Raw genomic sequence first — 18,232 nt, 5'->3', positions numbered from 1 at the left:
TAATTTTGGCCACATTACCAAAATTCATTAAATTTGGGTCTTCTGAACTGAGGTTCAATTGTAATGAGCTTCTGTAAAATGATGATGATTGATCTTAAACTATATACTGTAAATTTTGAGTTTTTAAAAATTGTGTAGAACCTAACCTAATTCTTAAAATATGAAATATAGAAAAGTGTGTAAACAAAATTCACTAATCCAAGCTTGAATTAATACCAAATGTTTTGCTTTATTAATTGGGCTATAAAAGATACTGGTTACCTTATCTCTCTGTTAATAATTGTGTAAGTTATATCAGATGGGGTTCTGGATAGTGTAATTGGCAACACATCTGCACAGTAAGCCAGAGTTACAGGTTTGAGACCCGTTCTGGACCAATTTATTTCTTCTAGAACATTAAAAATTTATTTATTTATTTATAATTTTTAAAATAATTATGAGATGACAGTGTAACTCTAGTCAAATTACTTTATATCTATTTCTTAAATTAGCCTTATTATAGCTCAAGAATACGGCAGATTGTTTGATATTAATAGAAAAATGTATTTGATCTAAATAATAAAGCCACATCTAAATTTTTTCCTTCTGACAATTTGATTTTATTGTTTGTATTTGACATTGATTTTGATCGATTTTGTAATTTATAATTGATGTTCTCTTTCTTTTTTGATAAAAGTTATCTTTTGTTCTTTATTCCCATGTATACACAATTTATATTAACAAATTTCCTATTTAAAACAGCTATAATTTATTTTTCTTTCTGTATTACAGCAAATAGAAATTTGTTTTCTTGAATGATATGATATTGGATATGACTTTTAAAGATTTGTTTTTTTTTCTTCAATAATTTATCATTTAAAATTTATATGTCTTATTTATCTATTTATATTGTATTTAAATACATTTTCGATTATCTATATTATCTGTTTTTTGACAAAAAGTACATTAAAAATTACCTTATAATTGATATACAGTCAAACCTGTTTTTATGCGGGGGATAGGGACCGCATTAAAAAAAACGCATAAAAAAAATCTCACAAAACTTCACGAATGGCTGTAAATAATAGTTTTCGCAACACAATTAAAAAATATTTTTTTTATGCGGTCAACAGGGACCGCATAAAAAAAGTCTCACATAGAAAATAACTCAAAACCGTACGAAATAGAATTCATTGACAACAGATGTCAGCACTTGACTGCATTGTCTGGTCCATCATCTGTTTTACATATTTTTGTCCAGGTGGTGTTTTGTTGACTTAAAAAGTAAATTATTTCATTTTTCGCATATTCATGCAATAATATTACTATAATAAGTGCATTTATGCTATAATAAGTTTATTTAGCTATAATAAGTCAATGTAAGACATGACGAATCGCACGAGACTAGTCGCCAACTATACCGCACAAATTAAAAATTCGCATTAAAAAAATTGCACAAATAAAAATCGCACATAAAAAGAGCGCATAAAAACAGGTTTGACTGTATTTATATTTTTCAATTGCATGATGTCTTTGATTTCTCATTTAGAATGAAATTTTTAAAGGTTTATTGGATACATTAAAACGATTTCTGCAAGTATCGGAAATACCATCTGGCTGACGAATTTCCCATGGGAACAAAGTCAATTTGTAGCTTTCTTTTTATTTAAACGTATTGGTTATTGGTAGATACTATTTAAATATATTGTGTTATTTTAATATATTATTCAAATTTTTATTTTCAAATTGATGTCAAAATACGAGAATTAATTAAAATAATGTTCACGTAATCTAAAGCTCTTAATGATTGTTGAGTTAAGTAGATTTGAAGGTTTTATAATCTTTTACCATTTAACAGTGCATGCAAACTAGTTGTAATCATTTCATATTGATTTTAAATTTGAATACATGCAAGTTTACAAATTGATATTTATTCACTTGTCAAATAATTTAAAAAATGTCAAAGAAATAAATTTATCTGAAGATATATTTAATTTTTTTACAATAATAATAACAATAATTATTATTGTAAAAGAATTTAAATGCTAACAGTTCTGTCTAAAGAAATATACATAGGCAAGGCTGTCAAGAGGAAAATTTCAAGATTTTTCTGCCAGCCCAGAGAAAACTTAGAGGCCCATTATGGTTCCTATCTTATAAATTCATGTTAATTTTATTAACAAAAATAAAATATTTAAGACTGATATTAATTAATAAACAAACATGTAATGTACAGTCAAACCTGTTTTTATGCGGGGGATAGGGACCGCATTAAAAAAACGCATAAAAAAAATCTCACAAAACTTCACGAATGGCTGTAAATAATAGTTTTCGCAACACAATTAAAAAATATTTTTTTTATGCGGTCAACAGGGACCGCATAAAAAAAGTCTCACATAGAAAATAACTCAAAACCGTACGAAATAGAATTTATTGACAACAGATGTCAGCACTTGACTGCATTGTCTGGTCTATCGTCTGTTTTACATATTTTTGTCCAGGTGGTGTTTTGTTGACTTAAAAAGTAAATTATTTCATTTTTCGCATATTCATGCAATAATATTACTATAATAAGTGCATTTATGCTATAATAAGTTTATTTAGCTATAATAAGTCAACGTAAGACATGACGAATCGCACGAGACTAGTCGCCAACTATACCACACAAATAAAAAATCGCACAAAAAAAACCCGCACAAATTAAAAATTCGCATTAAAAAAATTGCACAAATAAAAATCGCACATAAAAAGGGCGCATAAAAACAGGTTTGACTGTATTTCATTTATTTAAAAATAGGCAAAAGGGGTCCGTTCTGTTCTCAGACCCTATAAGCACTCTCAATAGCCCTATATCCAATTCTTTTGGATAATGACACATTTGCAATTTTTAAAGTAATATCTCAGTTAAAAATTTTAAATGTTCATTAAATTTCATTAACATTTACTTAATTTTTTTATTTTATATACCTTATAGTAATTGAAACACTAATAAAAAGAACAAAATGAACAAATTTTGTACTGACCGTTAGTCATTTGTGAGAATTATATTACAGTAAATTAAATCGTAACGATGGTGGACTGCACGCTGATCTCTTTCATAAGCAAGAAACGAGAAAATTCACATCCATTCTCAAGAACTGTCAAGCTGCCACCAAATTCCCAAGTATGGAACTTTCCATCGTTTCAACGCTCACTTCTCAATGGCATTCCACGAGTGACAGCAGTATCTTTGTGAACCAACCACCTTGTAAGGCGGTACTTGGAGACGTCCAATTTACGGCTTCTGATCTCGGACAAGGAAAAGAAATTTGTCCTGTGTAAAGAAGACGACTTTCTAGCCAGAGCTGCGGACTTCCTCAACCACTCCCACACGGTAGTCCTACAATCTGACCCAACTCCTACCGTTCTTAGGAAGACTAAGAAAATAATATCTCTTCCTAGTATATCTGCTCTTCCTGGGCGCATGGATCCTCCATCAAACGTAGCGTATCCCAGACTCTTTTTCGAGGTTAAAACTCATAAGGAGGGTTGGCCATTGAGGCCGCTAGTTAATAAAAGGACTCACCCAACCTACCACCTGGAAAAGGTGCTCGCCAAGCTACTAAGTGGGCTCCTGCCTCCTCCTCCCTGGGTTACATCTTCCTCCATTGAAGCAAAAACATCAATTTTTTCCGTCTTGGGTAACTCATCCTGCAATGAGTATAGTTTTTACAAGTTGGATGTTGTTGCACTCTACCCCTCAGTTCCTCAGTTCGAGGCTGTCATGCTTGCAAATAGTCTTCTCATCAAGGAGTGCTTTACAGCGCAGCAGATCTTAGAGATACGTGACGCCTTGCTTTTTATTACCGAAAACGATTATTTTCGGTTTAATGGGAGGATATACCTACAGAAGCAGGGGGTCCCCATAGGCTCACCGCTTTCTGCGGTATTGGCGGAGTTACTCATGAGGCATGTTGAGCAAAGGGTCTTCAATTTCCCCCTCACCATAGCATATCCATTGTTATACCTCAGATATGTAGACGATATCCTTGTTGCTTGGCAGGAAACGGAGGAGGATTTCCTCGCCTTCAAAACTGCACTCACGAAAGTTTATTCTACCATCAGCTTTACCTGGGAAAAAGAAAATGAAGGGGCTATTGCGTTTTTAGATCTAAACATCTCCAAATCCCAGGGAACTTTATCGTACTCCGTGTTCCATAAATTCAACTGCTTACCACCTTTAATCCCTGCTACAGCATTCCAGCCGCAGCATTATGTTAATGCAGCTATCGCCCCATTAATTAGAAGGGCTTTTTTGTTATCTTCCAGTCAAACGGCTGTCGACATTGAGCTTAATGCCATTCGCTCAGCAGTAAACGCGGCGGGGTACACTAATGCCAAGTACAGGTACCTCCTAAACAAGGTCAAAAAATCGCTCTTTCCTCCCACGACCTTACACGTTCCAAACGAATGCACGGTAGTCCTTCCCACATTACCGTTCTGTGGCCGAGTCACCATACGTATTTGCCGTGTTTTTAGGCAACACACGCTCTTTCTACCAGTCTCCCCACGGCCAAATCTTAGGAGGCTACTGTGCAACGACAGGGATGCTACCTCCGTACTAGAGAGGTCTGGAGTTTACTCCATCCCATTGGAAAATACTGCTTCCGGTATTCGCACCCACTACGTTGGCGCGACAACCAGAATGTTGGCCTGTCGTATTTCCGAACACCAACTTTCCATCAGGGCAGGCAAAGCAGACACTGAACTAGCAAGAATGGTGTTACAGCACCCATACACCCCGCTATGGGACCAGGTGATGATGCTCAGGCATTGTAATAACAGGAGCGTCGTGTTTATTTGGGAGGCCTTTCTTACCGCTGCACTAAATCCGTGCAACACGCCCACGCTTGATTTGCCTGTTATGTGGGTTAACTTATATAACAGATTAAAACAACACCTCTAGCTCCATATTTCAGTAATTTATGGTGCATGCGCTACGTCACCACGCGCGCACATTTAAATTTCTTCTCGCTCTGTTCCATCGGTGAGTGTGTTCCAAAGTTCTAAGCGGTTTTTGCATTTCGAAAATTTTTTGATTTGAAAGAGGATTTTATCCGTTTTTATCCACCTGAGGAAGACGAAAATAGCTTCGTCGAAAGCGCTAGTGATTATAGCGATATACAGTAAATTATTATTTAGATTATTTTCATGTCATATACAAATATAATAAACAAAATATAACACAATGTAAAATAATTGTAAACTTATTTTGAATTAATTTAACAATTTTAGCTTAATTTTTTCTGATATAATATATGAATTTTTACATAAGGGGAATAGTAGAAAAAACAACAATTACAGATTCTAAATACGATAGAAAATATGCAGTAGAGCATCAATTATCTGAAATATTTGGGGCAGCTTGCTTGATCATCATGAGAGTTGAAAAATCTGCTTCAGATTACATTTTTAACTTTGTCAATGCTGTTTCTAATGCAACAAATGGTTCACTTTCTGTGGGCACATAGGTAAGGAGCCCAAGACTGAGGAATAATTTAAAATATAATTTGATAATCTAGACATACAAAATGTATATAAAACATCAAGTTGAAAAAGTCCTAATGTACTAAATAAAATGTCTATAATTTTATTTAATAACAAAAATATTCAAACTGTTTATAAGTATTTGTTTCTATGAGTCATACTTTAATTATAATGTCAGGAAAAGTTTTTTGATTGATGCATGGTTTAAATTTATTAAATTTGTATAATGTACAGATAATAATCTCAATTTTATATCCCAATTTTTAAAAAAGAATAAACTTATTTATTTAGAATGTTTCATTCTAATTCTTTTTCTATTTTCTTTCATATACTGTATATGTAACTTCGTTGGTGTATGAGTTTGAGGGATCTTGGCCAAAGGAAGGAAAAAAGAAAAAATTAAACAGAGAAAGCAAAATTGTTAACAAATTATCAGCAATGGCAAATTAAAAATTGGTACCTGTGTTTTTATTTGTGCAAAATTTTGGGTTCTTTCCCTGTAACTAGTGTCACCATACACCGATGTATAACTTTATAGTCTTTTTAAATAATAATGATCGTACGAACAATTTAAATCTTATATTCTTTTTTTAAATACGCAAGTAAATGTTGAAACTAAACAATTTACATTCTTTTATTCACTGTACACATTTGAGCTGTCTGAATCAACATTTTTCCATTTTCTTTGTGTTCAAACTATTTAAGTTTCTTTCGACGTATTTATTTTTAACTTCCTTTCTCTTTTTTATCAATTACGCATTTGTCTAAACATTTGCATTCTTCTGTAATGGCTCTTTCTACTTCCATTTTATCTATCTTGCTGATTTTTAAAAATAACATTGAAACCTGCTAGATTTATTGCCTTTTCCTTATCTCACATATCATCTATCTGTCACCATTACACAAAACAACATATATATATATATATGATTTATTTATTCATACAGAAAACAATTGTTAGTTTATAAATATTTTGAAATTTATGACTAAGCTGTAATTAATAATTTAGAATGGATGTTCACCATATTGTTCCACATCAGTTGTATGTAGAAACAATGCAACATCACTTTTATTATTCAGTAGTTAGAAATAATTCGTGAATAATTGGGAATAATATGACAGAAATAGATATTTGGTTCTATTATTTAATGACATTCACTATCATAGCCAAGCTACAGGTGAACAGAATATTTCAAACTTTAGTACTATATTGCTTTTTATTTATTGATCTTAATGTTTTATTTGCTGGATATAGAATATAAATAATTTCTGAAATAATAATAATGATGGCTATAAATCCATTTAAAGTTAAACAACTTGGAAAAAATATTGGAATTCAATATTCTGGAAATTGGAGTTTGAATATTTTATTTTATAGTAAGTGTGTGTGGGTGTATGCATTTATAGACTATATATATATATATATATATACACATAAATCTAAACACTCAATATATAGTAAAATCAAACAAAATATTGAAATTTCACTTATTAGAATATGAATTTCATATTTTACTTTAAAGTTGTCAGATAAAATTAGGTTTTTTGGTTTGAAAGCTTTGAAATTTAAAAGAGGACTGACGAGGGACATGTCTGAAATATGTATCCTCAGAAATCAATAAAAACCTGTATATCCATCTTGTGTTCCTGATTCATACTCTCAAGCAATTTTATGCTTATAACAATTACAAGAACAGAAGGCAATTCAGTGTATTAGTACAGTTTGTGTGTCATACTCACCCTTTTGAGAGAATACACTTTCAAATATTCATTGCCCGAACTATTCATTGCTACTTCCCTGTCATATTAAGGCTGTAGACAGAAGTAGATGTCGTTGGGTGTATAGAAAACCAAGCTTGAGTTATGCTGATAATTAAATGATACAGCTGGAATAACTATTAGGCTATATTGTTTCAATTACCTTTAGTCAAAATTATGTAATTTCTATAATTACTTAGCTAGCTTGTCAGTTAATCTAACTGTATTATTCAAAAGAGATCTTTAAGATCTATTATATCCTTCAATAGTGGTCTTTAAGACTGACATTCGATGATTTTATTCACTTGGCTACCAGTAGAGAGGCATGAATGAATAAAACCATTGAACATCAGTAGTCGATTGTGGATTTGCACCCAAGTGATGGGCTGGCCACGTAGAAGTATCTGGATTTTCTTCATCTGTTTAATATTTAAATTGAGCTAGTTTTCAGTATAAAGTCTTCCTGAGAATCATCCTTGATGGATTGCTCGTATTGAGTTATCGCATCTAATCAATTCAAATCCAAAATTCTTTTAATATCTAATTTGTATAAACTGTTTATGAATAATTACGTAATAATGTTTTTGTTCATATTTTTACTTTGAACATCTATTTAACAATATTATTAATATTATTATTATTATTTGATATCTCAAATTGAATTGCACTTAAAATATGGAACTAATTTTTATTTTCTCCTATTTTCTAATAGCTTTGACCTCATTTCTTTCAAGATAATTTTATTACTTCCTAGTTTTTTTGCTGTTTTTGACATTAAAAATTGCCATCTTTTGAATTGCAATTTTTATTGCTAAATTAGTGAAAATAATAAAATTAATTTAATAGCAGTGTTGTTTTATATGATGAAGTTAATAAAAAATTTTATTGAATTTCTGTAACAGATGTGATTTCACCAACTATTTTTTTATTTTTTAAATAAAGTATTTAACTGAAATTTATTTTTATAAAATTATAAACAATTTGTATTTTTTTTTATAAAAAAACAAATGCAAAATCGATTGAATGAATGGCAAATTGTAATTCATTAAATTTGCATGAATAAACAATGTGTTTGGGGCAGTCGAGAGGAAAATTTTTTTCCTGGGCCTTGACGAATTCTGGAGGTCCATATGATTCATATTCCTATAAATTAATGTGTTTTTTACTAAAAGAAAATCTTACAACTGCTTTTTATTAATAAAGTAACATTCTGTGTGTCTTGTTTGTTCAAAAAAGAATGCCTTTTGCATTCTTTTTTGAACAAACTCTGCCTCCAGGCTCCATACAAGTTCTCAATGGCCTCACTTGTATCAACCTTTATACACAAATGAACATTTTCTGTTGTCTTCAGTGGCCTTCATTAGATTATAATCTTAAATTTCTGGTATTGCCATTAATGGTCGCCTTCCGCAACCGTTACTGAATTACCGGCAATATGTTTAATGTATGAACAATTCATTAATGCATTAAACATATTGTCAGTTGGTGCAGATTGTTTATTTATATATATTTAAATACTAGATTTTTATTACTGGAATATAAATCTGTGTAATAAAAAGTAATGACTCAAAACAATTTATTACAATGGTACTAATACTACAGCCATTAATTAGAGAATTTAAACAAATTCTATTTGAAAAATGATCTGACAAAATGTGTTTTGGAGAAAGACTCAAACATATTATTCTGCAAGCCAAAAGAATTATTTTAAAGCTGGCTCTACCAGTTTAGTATTCATCAAATGCTGAGCAAACATTTGGTCAATACCAAGTGATGTAGATGCTTTACTTGTGACTAATAATCATTTCTCACTCCTTTGTTAAATTGTGTAAATTAAAGGAATGAATTGGTTCATTGTATTTCTCACAATGAACTGATGCTCGGCAAATAATCATGTGTATGTATGTGTGTACTTGCTGTGTGACAAACACTTCGGCAAATACGTTACCAAATTCATGGAGTTGATTGAATGGTTGTACTGTTCAGAATCTTCAAACTAGACCCCTTGATTGTTGCCCTAGACTCCTCAACATCTTATAATTGTTAATAAAAATCTGTATTTCTTTGCTCGAATTTACACCAATATCAAGTTAAGATTTATTAATTCAAACTTTTTATTTTTAGTATTTTGATGATAAATAATATTTTAAAATTATTTTTAGAATGTAAAAAATCTTTAATTAATATAAGCATGGAATAGATCACGAATGGTGTCCATTCATAATAGTAAAATTATTATTTAGCAGATATTTTGTGGCCAATTTAGTGATTTTCGTACAAATATATAAAAGTTTGACTGAATTCCATTCTCTTCTTAACTAATTTTTTCTTGTTAATTATTCTCTTTCCTCCTTTCCTTAAAGCACTCTAATGGGGTGTAAAGGGCAGAATTTGTCCCATATATAATACCGGAAACTCGAATTTTTCTGATAGTGACGTGGCTCATTTCTATTCTACAATTCGGGCAACATGTACATTATTAGACAAAATATTGTGTATTCTTCGCAAAGTGCCTGCACGATAGAATTAAATATAACTATGTGAAGACTGGATAAGTACTTTTATTTTCAAGTGACCAAAAATCATTTTATAATTTAGTTTTTTAATAAAATAAACAAACATTTATCATTTATATTGTATGGACTGAAACAGACTTTTTATGCTTCTATCCATACTGAACTACTAAATTTCTGTTTTTGAAATTAAGTGTTTCTAATAGCATAAATATCCAACTCAAACTACTTTTGTCAGATTGAAGATATTTTAGAAAATTCGAGTATTTTCAAGATTTATACTCGTCATTGAGCATCCGTAAGAGAAATGAAGATTCGTAGAAGACGCTGAATTATTCTGAAATTCGTCGTCATGTATGGATTTTTATTTCTCTTACCAATCTTTGTCTTCTCTCGATCCGAACTTATCTGAACAAGCTCGAGTTTTCTAGATTTTTCTTCGAGAAAAGCAATTTAAATTGAGTGTACTATTAAGAAATTCCTTTAACAATGTGTTGTAAGTAAAAACATAAAAGTTTAGGATTAAAGTTTATTTTATTTTAATTATTTTAACATTGTTTCTTTTAATGTAATAATTATTATAATATTTTTTAATAAAGATAATGTAATACTATATAAATATATATGTATATATTTTATTTTATCTTGGTTATATCTCTATTGATTTGCAATGATTTCTTTTTTCTTTTTTCATTTATGTACGTACTGTACATGGATATAACTATCCTTAGGTTGGAAAATGGACAAAATATGTAAGTAAGGTTTATGTCAGTGTGTGACGTGCATAGATGTGTTTGCACAGGCTTCTTCATTCTGCTGTGCCATGTTAATTTACTGGCAGTTCACCACATAGTTGAAATGTGTCGTCATAGTGCAGTTACGATAGCATGCTTTTGGTATTGGTATTGACAGTGTCAAAATCAGTTGTGGATGGCCATTTTTTATTTTGTTATGGTTTTGTTTACTAGATGTGTCCTAGGTCTATGCTTTTTATTTTTTCTTTAAGCATAATGACGATTGAACGATGCTTTTTTTATGTAGATTAGAATAATGTATTAAACAAAATGTTTAAATGATAAAATAAATTTAGAATTAATATGTTTTTATGTTAAAGTATAAATAAGTATAATAAAAATGAACTAAAATTGGAAATATTTTATTTATGTTTTTTATGTTAAATTTTAAAATGTTTATAATTTATAATTTCTTTTTTTAAAAAATGTTATTTCTATATTTTAAATGTATTTTTAAACAATTTGAATTTATGTGTAACTTTTATTTATTTGGTAATGATTTTGTCGATTTGTTTTTGATAATGTTGATAATTTATATTTAACAAAAGCAAAATTTAAACGGTATTTTTATAATGCTGATGAACAATTTGGCACAAAAAAGAATTTTGGGAAAAATGGAACTGCAAATAATGAAAAAGGAATCGTAATAAATTTGCATGAATTAACAAATTTCATATCTATACATTATCATGTCTTCCTTTGGGAAGATGAAAGACACACAAAGACGAACTTCATGTCTTGATCTTAGTCAACCAGTGACCAAGTGGATAAAACCACCAAACACTGACAGTTGGTAATGGGTTCATACCTGACTAACAGGCGGCAAGGTCAGTTTCCTATGGGAAATCCTCCTGGGATGCACCCCTCCTTGGCCCGTGTGTTGCGTTGCATTATCCATCAATCCAATCCAGTGTGATTCAACAGAAAAAAAAGGATTATGTAAGTTGTACGTTGGGTAAAGGATTCTGTCCTCTTGAGATTTGTTTTCTAATGTAAATATTGTTCAAGTTTATGTACATTCTGAAGATGGGGATGAAGTATGTTAAGCATTATTATGTTTAACATACACTTAGATGCATTTCTGTATTTTTTGTGACATGCTGTACAGTTACATTGTGTCTTTGGAAGAGTCGCAGAGGCATAAGATGAAAGCGGCAGGTGTGCCTGCCCGGAACTGCCTCTAAAACAGATCTTTGTGGCAGTAGCAAATACTCAAGTAAGAATCTTGAGGACCAACAGGATTTCAGTGCCTGAAGAGTTATGGGTAATGGTGCATAAAGCATCTTCCAGCTGTGTACAGTTGTAATAGCAACACTATAGACAGATACCAAAAAGTATGTCCAGTCCAATGGTTTGAAAACTGTTCATTCAAATTATCATACACCTCAAGAGAAAACCTTTTAAGTGTTCCATCGCCTGCAGCTCAGCGGGGCAACTACACATTTTAATATGCAGTTGAAACTGATTTCAGTTGCATATTGGTTAGGTTCACAATGAATTCTCACACATCTTAAACAGCATATTTTAAGATTTAACTTGCTAAGAGTAACAGAATTGGAAAAAAGATTGATGATAATGATTGATCTAATGATGTAATTTTTTTTATAATACGTGAAATAATTTATTTATTTCAAATATTTAAATTGTATGTTTAAAGTTAATCTGACATATCATTAGGTTATATTTATTACAGTTTATATTCTGCTTTTATATATTTCTCTGTTGTTGATGTATAATTTTCATATTTGCTAATATTAACCAGTTACATATACAGGATAGCCCAAAAGTCAGTTAACCGTGTTTTGTGTGTTTGTAGTATACTCTTGAATATAAATCATAAAACTGAGCTTAGAATGTTTTTCATTCTACAAAATTGGCAGAAATGTTTACCTGAAATCCTCACCTGTTGGGGGTCTTCCAGAGTGCCAACCCGATGATGGCCAAGGCACTCCGGAGAACTTGGGATCTGATCTACATAGAGAACCCCAGAAAGTTTCTGTGGATGGTCTGTCTCGGATGTGTCAACTCTCTCCTTCGCCACCTGGCCACCCTGCTGCAGACTTATTCACGAAGCTATGGATTAGAGATTATAAAGTACAAGAATGTCAAGCATTTAGATGAGTAAGCAGGACCTGGAAAAAAGATTCTCTTAACTGTCCATTTGGACAGTTAAGAGAATCTTTGGATTCAATGGAAGAAAGAGTTAAAAATGGGGATAAATGGTAGAAATATGATAAAAGTTATGATTAAGTTCTTGAATAAGATGGAAATTTAGTAATATAAAAATAACCTTATTTTCGTGCCAGCAAAAATAATAACCTTATTTTTACATTATTCATCAGGTCCAACTTCTGTGAATAGTTTTTAGAAAATTTAGTCTTTATAATAGTTAACTAACTTTTGGGTTGTCATATGTAGTTAACTTTGTCAAAGTAATAAGTAAACATACATTAAATGGAAGCAATTTCCATATTTTTACTTTCTTGTTTTTTCCTACAGTAAATTTTAACTTAATAGATTTTAAATTTGTCTGTATAAAACTGCTAATTCTTTTTTATCTAACATACTTCTATCAAAATACCTGAATTATTTTATTGAATGTTTTAGAGAAATTCTCAACATTTTGGAAATTTATTCCATTAAAGAAAATCTTTTTCAACAGCTTTGTAAATCGAGATCAAGAAACATTTTTTAGCTTTGGTCAAAGGAGTCGTATCGTGTGGGAAATTCTCTTACGCACATCCTGTGACGATGGAGGAAGATCGACGGGTACGATTACTTTTATTATCGTCGGATCGGATTTTTGTTTTATCCTTCGATTTACATTTTATAATTTGCTTAAATTTACATTTATTACAAATGATTTTCTTAATATAAACTAAAATATAAATATCTAAATGCCAGATTTTTCAGGCTATAACTTTGCTAAACTTTAACTAATCAAACTAAGTACTTTGGACTAAAGATACATAACTGCCATCTTGTATTAATATTAATAATTAAATAATTTTGAATATTCCGGACATAAGATCTGACCCTGACTCATCTTGAGTTCTATGTGCTCACCCATGCATGTTTTTTTAAATAGACAACTCAAGACATAATTATTGACTAAATTTGTTCACTATTAACTTGGCTAAACTTTAATTAAAGTTTAGCCAAGTTAATAGTGAACAAATTTTAATTAAAAACTTTAATTAAAGTTTAGCCAAGTTGTAGCCTGAAAAATCTGAAATTTAAATATTGACATATGATATGATATAGTTTTTTGTAAGTTTAAAAGACTGAAAATAATAACACAAATAAAATCTTGTCGTTTCTTCAGATTTTTTTGAAATGTAATTTTAAGTACAATTTTAATACAAAATGTCAACAAAACATGAAGTTATTTATGTAAATTCACATACAAATTATTTTATAACAAGCTTTTCATTTAAAAAATTACATTCAAACTGGTGTGTGTTGCATATTTCTTGATAATAATTAAAATAATTACAATAATTTAAAATGGTAGAATTCTTTTTGGAGGACCCAGGAGTTATTAAGGTTTTCTATGTGGGTAAAAATATAGAAATTGTTTCAGAGCTTAATAAATACAGTAAAGAGTCGTTAATCCGAATCAATTGGGGACTGGGGTTGTTCAGATTAGTGATTTGTTCAGATTACCGATTATGTACAAAAAAATATATTAACCTGTCCAATGTTCAAATTTTTCTCTGTTGCGTGTCGCTTTGTGTTAAATTTTTGTCGATTTTAAGCCTAACGAAAATTTTTATAATAATAATCGAGGCTATTGTATCGTTAAAAATTATTTCTGCATTTTGTACAAACAAAATAAATATATTGAAGAATATAAAAACATGAAAATTATATTTTAGAAGTAAATCTAGTATCAAAAACGTTTGATTCAGCACGACACAGTCCGACTGAAAATCGTTCGGATTACCGGCAATTTGGATTTCCGGGGTTCAGATTAATGACTCTCTACTGTAGATCAATTTAATTAATATCAATTTTGAATCGGTGCTGGTTTTTGCTAAAAGTTTGTATTTTGTACGTCTTGTAATACTGTATATATTGTACTATTCTTGATCAACTGAATAACTGCTATCTTTTTTGACACACAATTTATCTTATGTAACAGAAAAATGATTATTTTGAATTATCTTGGATAAAAACACTTCTATGTAAGCTGAAACTAATTTAGTTTGAACAGTACCTTAAATACTGTTCTTTAATTTAGTTAAACAAATGTTTTCGACCATTTTTTATAGGTCTACATCAGGTTTAACATAATTAAACTTATCGTTTAAATCTTCCTGTTTATACATTAAACCTGATGCAGACCTATGTATAGGGTTGAAAATATTTATTTAAATAAATTAAAGTGTTGCTGAAAAAGTATTTAAACTGTTGCTCAAGCTATCTAAGATATCCAAGTATCTGAAAAATCACAATTTTAAAACTGACTTACCAAGAAACCATATTAATCTTATTTAAAAATATGATGAACTTGCTGGCATGAAATATGATATAGTTTATCATAGTATAGTAGTAATACTTGAATCACAATTTATATTTTTTTAGTTTAATATCCTTGAACAACTGCTTCCTCACTGATGTACTTTTTAGTCACATTCCTCTGTTGATGTGCCAAATTTCATTTAATTTCAATAACTAAATGGTAAAAGGTATATTATTGTAATTTTATACTTTTAATTTTCCTGATATCAAAATTCTGTTGGCATTGATATAATTTATGGAACTTGTAATCTGTTCTCATACATAATTCAAATTTATTTTGTAGAATGTGCATAGTATAAACTCACTTTTTGAAATCTGAATGTAGGAAGTTTTGAAATTTCAAAATGCTTGAAGGCTTTTGAATGCCTCTTCCATGTTTTAGTTTCTAGTCTGAGATCCGATAACAAGAAGTTTGGACCCAAAAAGCATTTAATCTCAAATAAATCTTGGACTTTCATTTATTTTAGCTTTGTACTATTCTTCTTACTTCCTATCTTACTTCATACTTCATACATATGTAAAAGTCTTGTATGCAGATTACTTCAAGACTTTACTTTTACAAGACTTAAATAAATATGATGTCAACCTTTGGACTTAAATCAATCACATTCTTATTAGTTTTTTTATGGTGTTATTTTGCATTTATTTGACTGATTCTTTTATAAATAATTTAATGACTATGATAATTTGTTTGTTTGTTTATATATTGCTTGTATTTATTATGACTGTAGGAATTACTCATCTTTTAAGCAATGGTACATATTCAGCTGCCTATCCTCTGCATGATGTAAGTATGTAAAAAATTTTTAATATAGATAAATTTAATTAGATTTAAAATGTATTTCAAAAACTTTTTCAGGGTCCATATGGTAAAGGTGCCTTTAAACCAGAAATTGAAGAAAAAAATGAAAGAAGGGTATGTAGTTTGAAAAGATATAATTTGAATTAGTATTAGATAACAATTCTCATTAATATCTGATGAATACAAATATCTATATCTGATGGCTGGATGGCCGAGGTGATTAAAGCACCAGCCTCCACTCTTGGGACCATGGATAGGTCCATCTGTCTGATTGTGGGCCTGACCAATATATATATCCATCAATTGTATGACTGAAGTAATAAACACATCTGCCTGCTACACTGGATAAACTGGATTCAACATCAGATTAATCTTCAAACATTTCTTGGGGTGCTTTAGTCTGAACATGTTAGGTTCATTCCTTATTACCTGGCTGTCCTATTACTAATCTGACTAAATGGACATGAAACAAAGGAATGCTTGTATAGCAAAGCAGAAAGAGTATAAAAAGAAACAAAAAGTTATTAATTTCTGCAGTAGGATTCAAGTATATGATATTAAAATTATTCAGACATAAAAATTTGTTGCATAAGTTTATTATTTAGGAGCACAAAGTTCTATCAGTTTTTCAAATGAGTGAACCAAAGGATCAAATAAAAGAATTTTTATTTACTGTTTAGTATATTTTTAATTTTTTTCAAACTGAAATTGGTAAACATTAAACGAGTGACCAAAATAACAAAATTTCATGAAATTAAGAAATTTCTTCAAGAAATTAACTGTATACGAGAACATTTTTTATATTAAACATTTCAATTAAAAGTCTTAAAGTGTTTTCCGGCAAGAGTTAATTCGCGTGTCACCAGATTTATCCACACAGTTTTAGCCAAAAAATTAAAATTGAACAAAGCGGTAATTGCTTTTCCTGACACTTTTTGCCTATGTGAAAACACGCAAACTGAGCAACACCATATGACCCATTGTATGGTATATAATTCCAAATTCTCTATGTGCCCCTTAGAAAATGCCATGCATAACATTCTTAAAGAACACTTAAAAACTTACAACTTTATCATCAATAACACACAGCAACTAATTATTGAACTGAAGAAACTCAAATTATCTAATAACATTCATGTTATATCTCAAGAATTTCTTTCATTTAATTTTTCAAAAAACATCATTGTTCAATTTAAGCATTCTGTCAATGAATTTAGAATCAAGACCTGAAGATGATCTCCAATTACAGATGGAAAATGTTAGTTGAAAATACTTTTTCAAATTAACCTTTACTGGAAAATAATTTAAGGCTCTTGATTGAAGTGTTTACTATATTATTTCAGTCCAATAAGTTGTGTTGTATCTATTTTGTATATTACTTTATAAATTATGTTCTTATTCAAATGTAAATAAGTATTCATAAAAGTGATCATTTTAGAAAACAAATGTATTAAAATGATTTTTCTTTTCTTTTTTACAGTTGTTGTACAGTGAATGGGCGAGACCAGCTTCTTGGTATAAACGTCAGCCTTTAAGTCTTATCAGGTAAATGTAATAATTTTTATTATGCTGAATTATTATGTGATTAAATTAGTTAATGAGAGAATTTAAAATATTTTTCAAAAGTATCTCTGCTGCACTTAAGAAAAATAAACTAAAATATGAACTTTCCTATCTCGAAAAAAAAATACTCTTTTGTAGTCTTTTTTACTAATCATTCCCAAGATACTGAGTGGGTGTTTCTAATTTTTACATGTTAATTCATAATGGAGTTTGAAAGATGAAAGAAGGCTCAAATATTAGGGCTAAAGAGGAGGGCAAAATATTATGGCATGATATATCTTTCTGAAACTCCTGGAAGAACTTCATTCAAAGAATAACTTTCCAAAAATCATACATTCTCTATCTTTTAAAGATAAAAATTTTATAAAAAAAACCTATATATTTTCTGCTATTTTAAATTTATTCTTTGAATGAAGTTGTTCTAACAGTTTGAAAGAGATGTCATACCATAATATTTGGACTTTCTTATACACTATTGTGACAGAATTTTTTGCTATCATTGTTTTCTTAACACCAAAGTTCTAGATGATTAAATTTAATATTCATTCAAACTAGTTGCTTTGTAATGTGTGTTTTATAATACTATAGGTAGGCAGAATAGGCTCATGTCTAAACTCAATTTTATGGCCTCTTGGTAGTGTTTTTCAAAGAATTCTGGGTAGGATGATTAGTAGGAGCCCCCAAACGGGTGCTATTTACATTAGTAACAGGTCTCTTTTCAATTGTATAATTCAAAACTCTAACTTTATATTTATACTTATCATGTATAAATT

The 18,232-nt window shown here is 29.9% G+C and overlaps 2 protein-coding genes across 5 annotated transcripts in view; both read left to right on the top strand.

Moving 5' to 3' along the window:
* LOC136977573 (anoctamin-4) overlaps positions 1–18,232 on the top strand; it is a 52,266-nt gene that overhangs the window by 18,278 nt on the left and 15,756 nt on the right. For all 4 annotated transcript variants that reach the window (XM_067273068.1, XM_067273070.1, XM_067273069.1 and 1 more), the window contains 4 exons: positions 13,233–13,339; positions 15,826–15,881; positions 15,954–16,010; positions 17,377–17,441. In XM_067273068.1, coding sequence (XP_067129169.1) covers positions 13,233–13,339; positions 15,826–15,881; positions 15,954–16,010; positions 17,377–17,441 — 285 coding nt within the window. The remainder of the gene's footprint in view (positions 1–13,232; positions 13,340–15,825; positions 15,882–15,953; positions 16,011–17,376; positions 17,442–18,232) is intronic.
* LOC136977612 (uncharacterized) lies at positions 3,443–4,924 on the top strand. The gene has a single exon (XM_067273147.1). The coding sequence runs from the start codon at positions 3,443–3,445 to the stop codon at positions 4,922–4,924; it is 1,482 nt and encodes a 493-aa protein (XP_067129248.1).

This window comes from Centruroides vittatus, unplaced genomic scaffold, assembly GCF_030686945.1.
Source record: "Centruroides vittatus isolate TY-2023 unplaced genomic scaffold, ASM3068694v2 contig_461, whole genome shotgun sequence".
Taxonomy (NCBI): Eukaryota; Metazoa; Arthropoda; class Arachnida; order Scorpiones; family Buthidae; genus Centruroides; species Centruroides vittatus.
The sequence above is the reverse complement of the archived record's forward strand: the minus strand, read 5'-3'. Positions and strand labels throughout refer to the sequence as shown.

Bases quoted from the DNA above. Each gene is read 5' to 3' on its own strand.
- LOC136977612 (XM_067273147.1), top strand. From the start codon at position 3,443: ATGGATCCTCCATCAAACGTAGCGTATCCCAGACTCTTTTTCGAGGTT.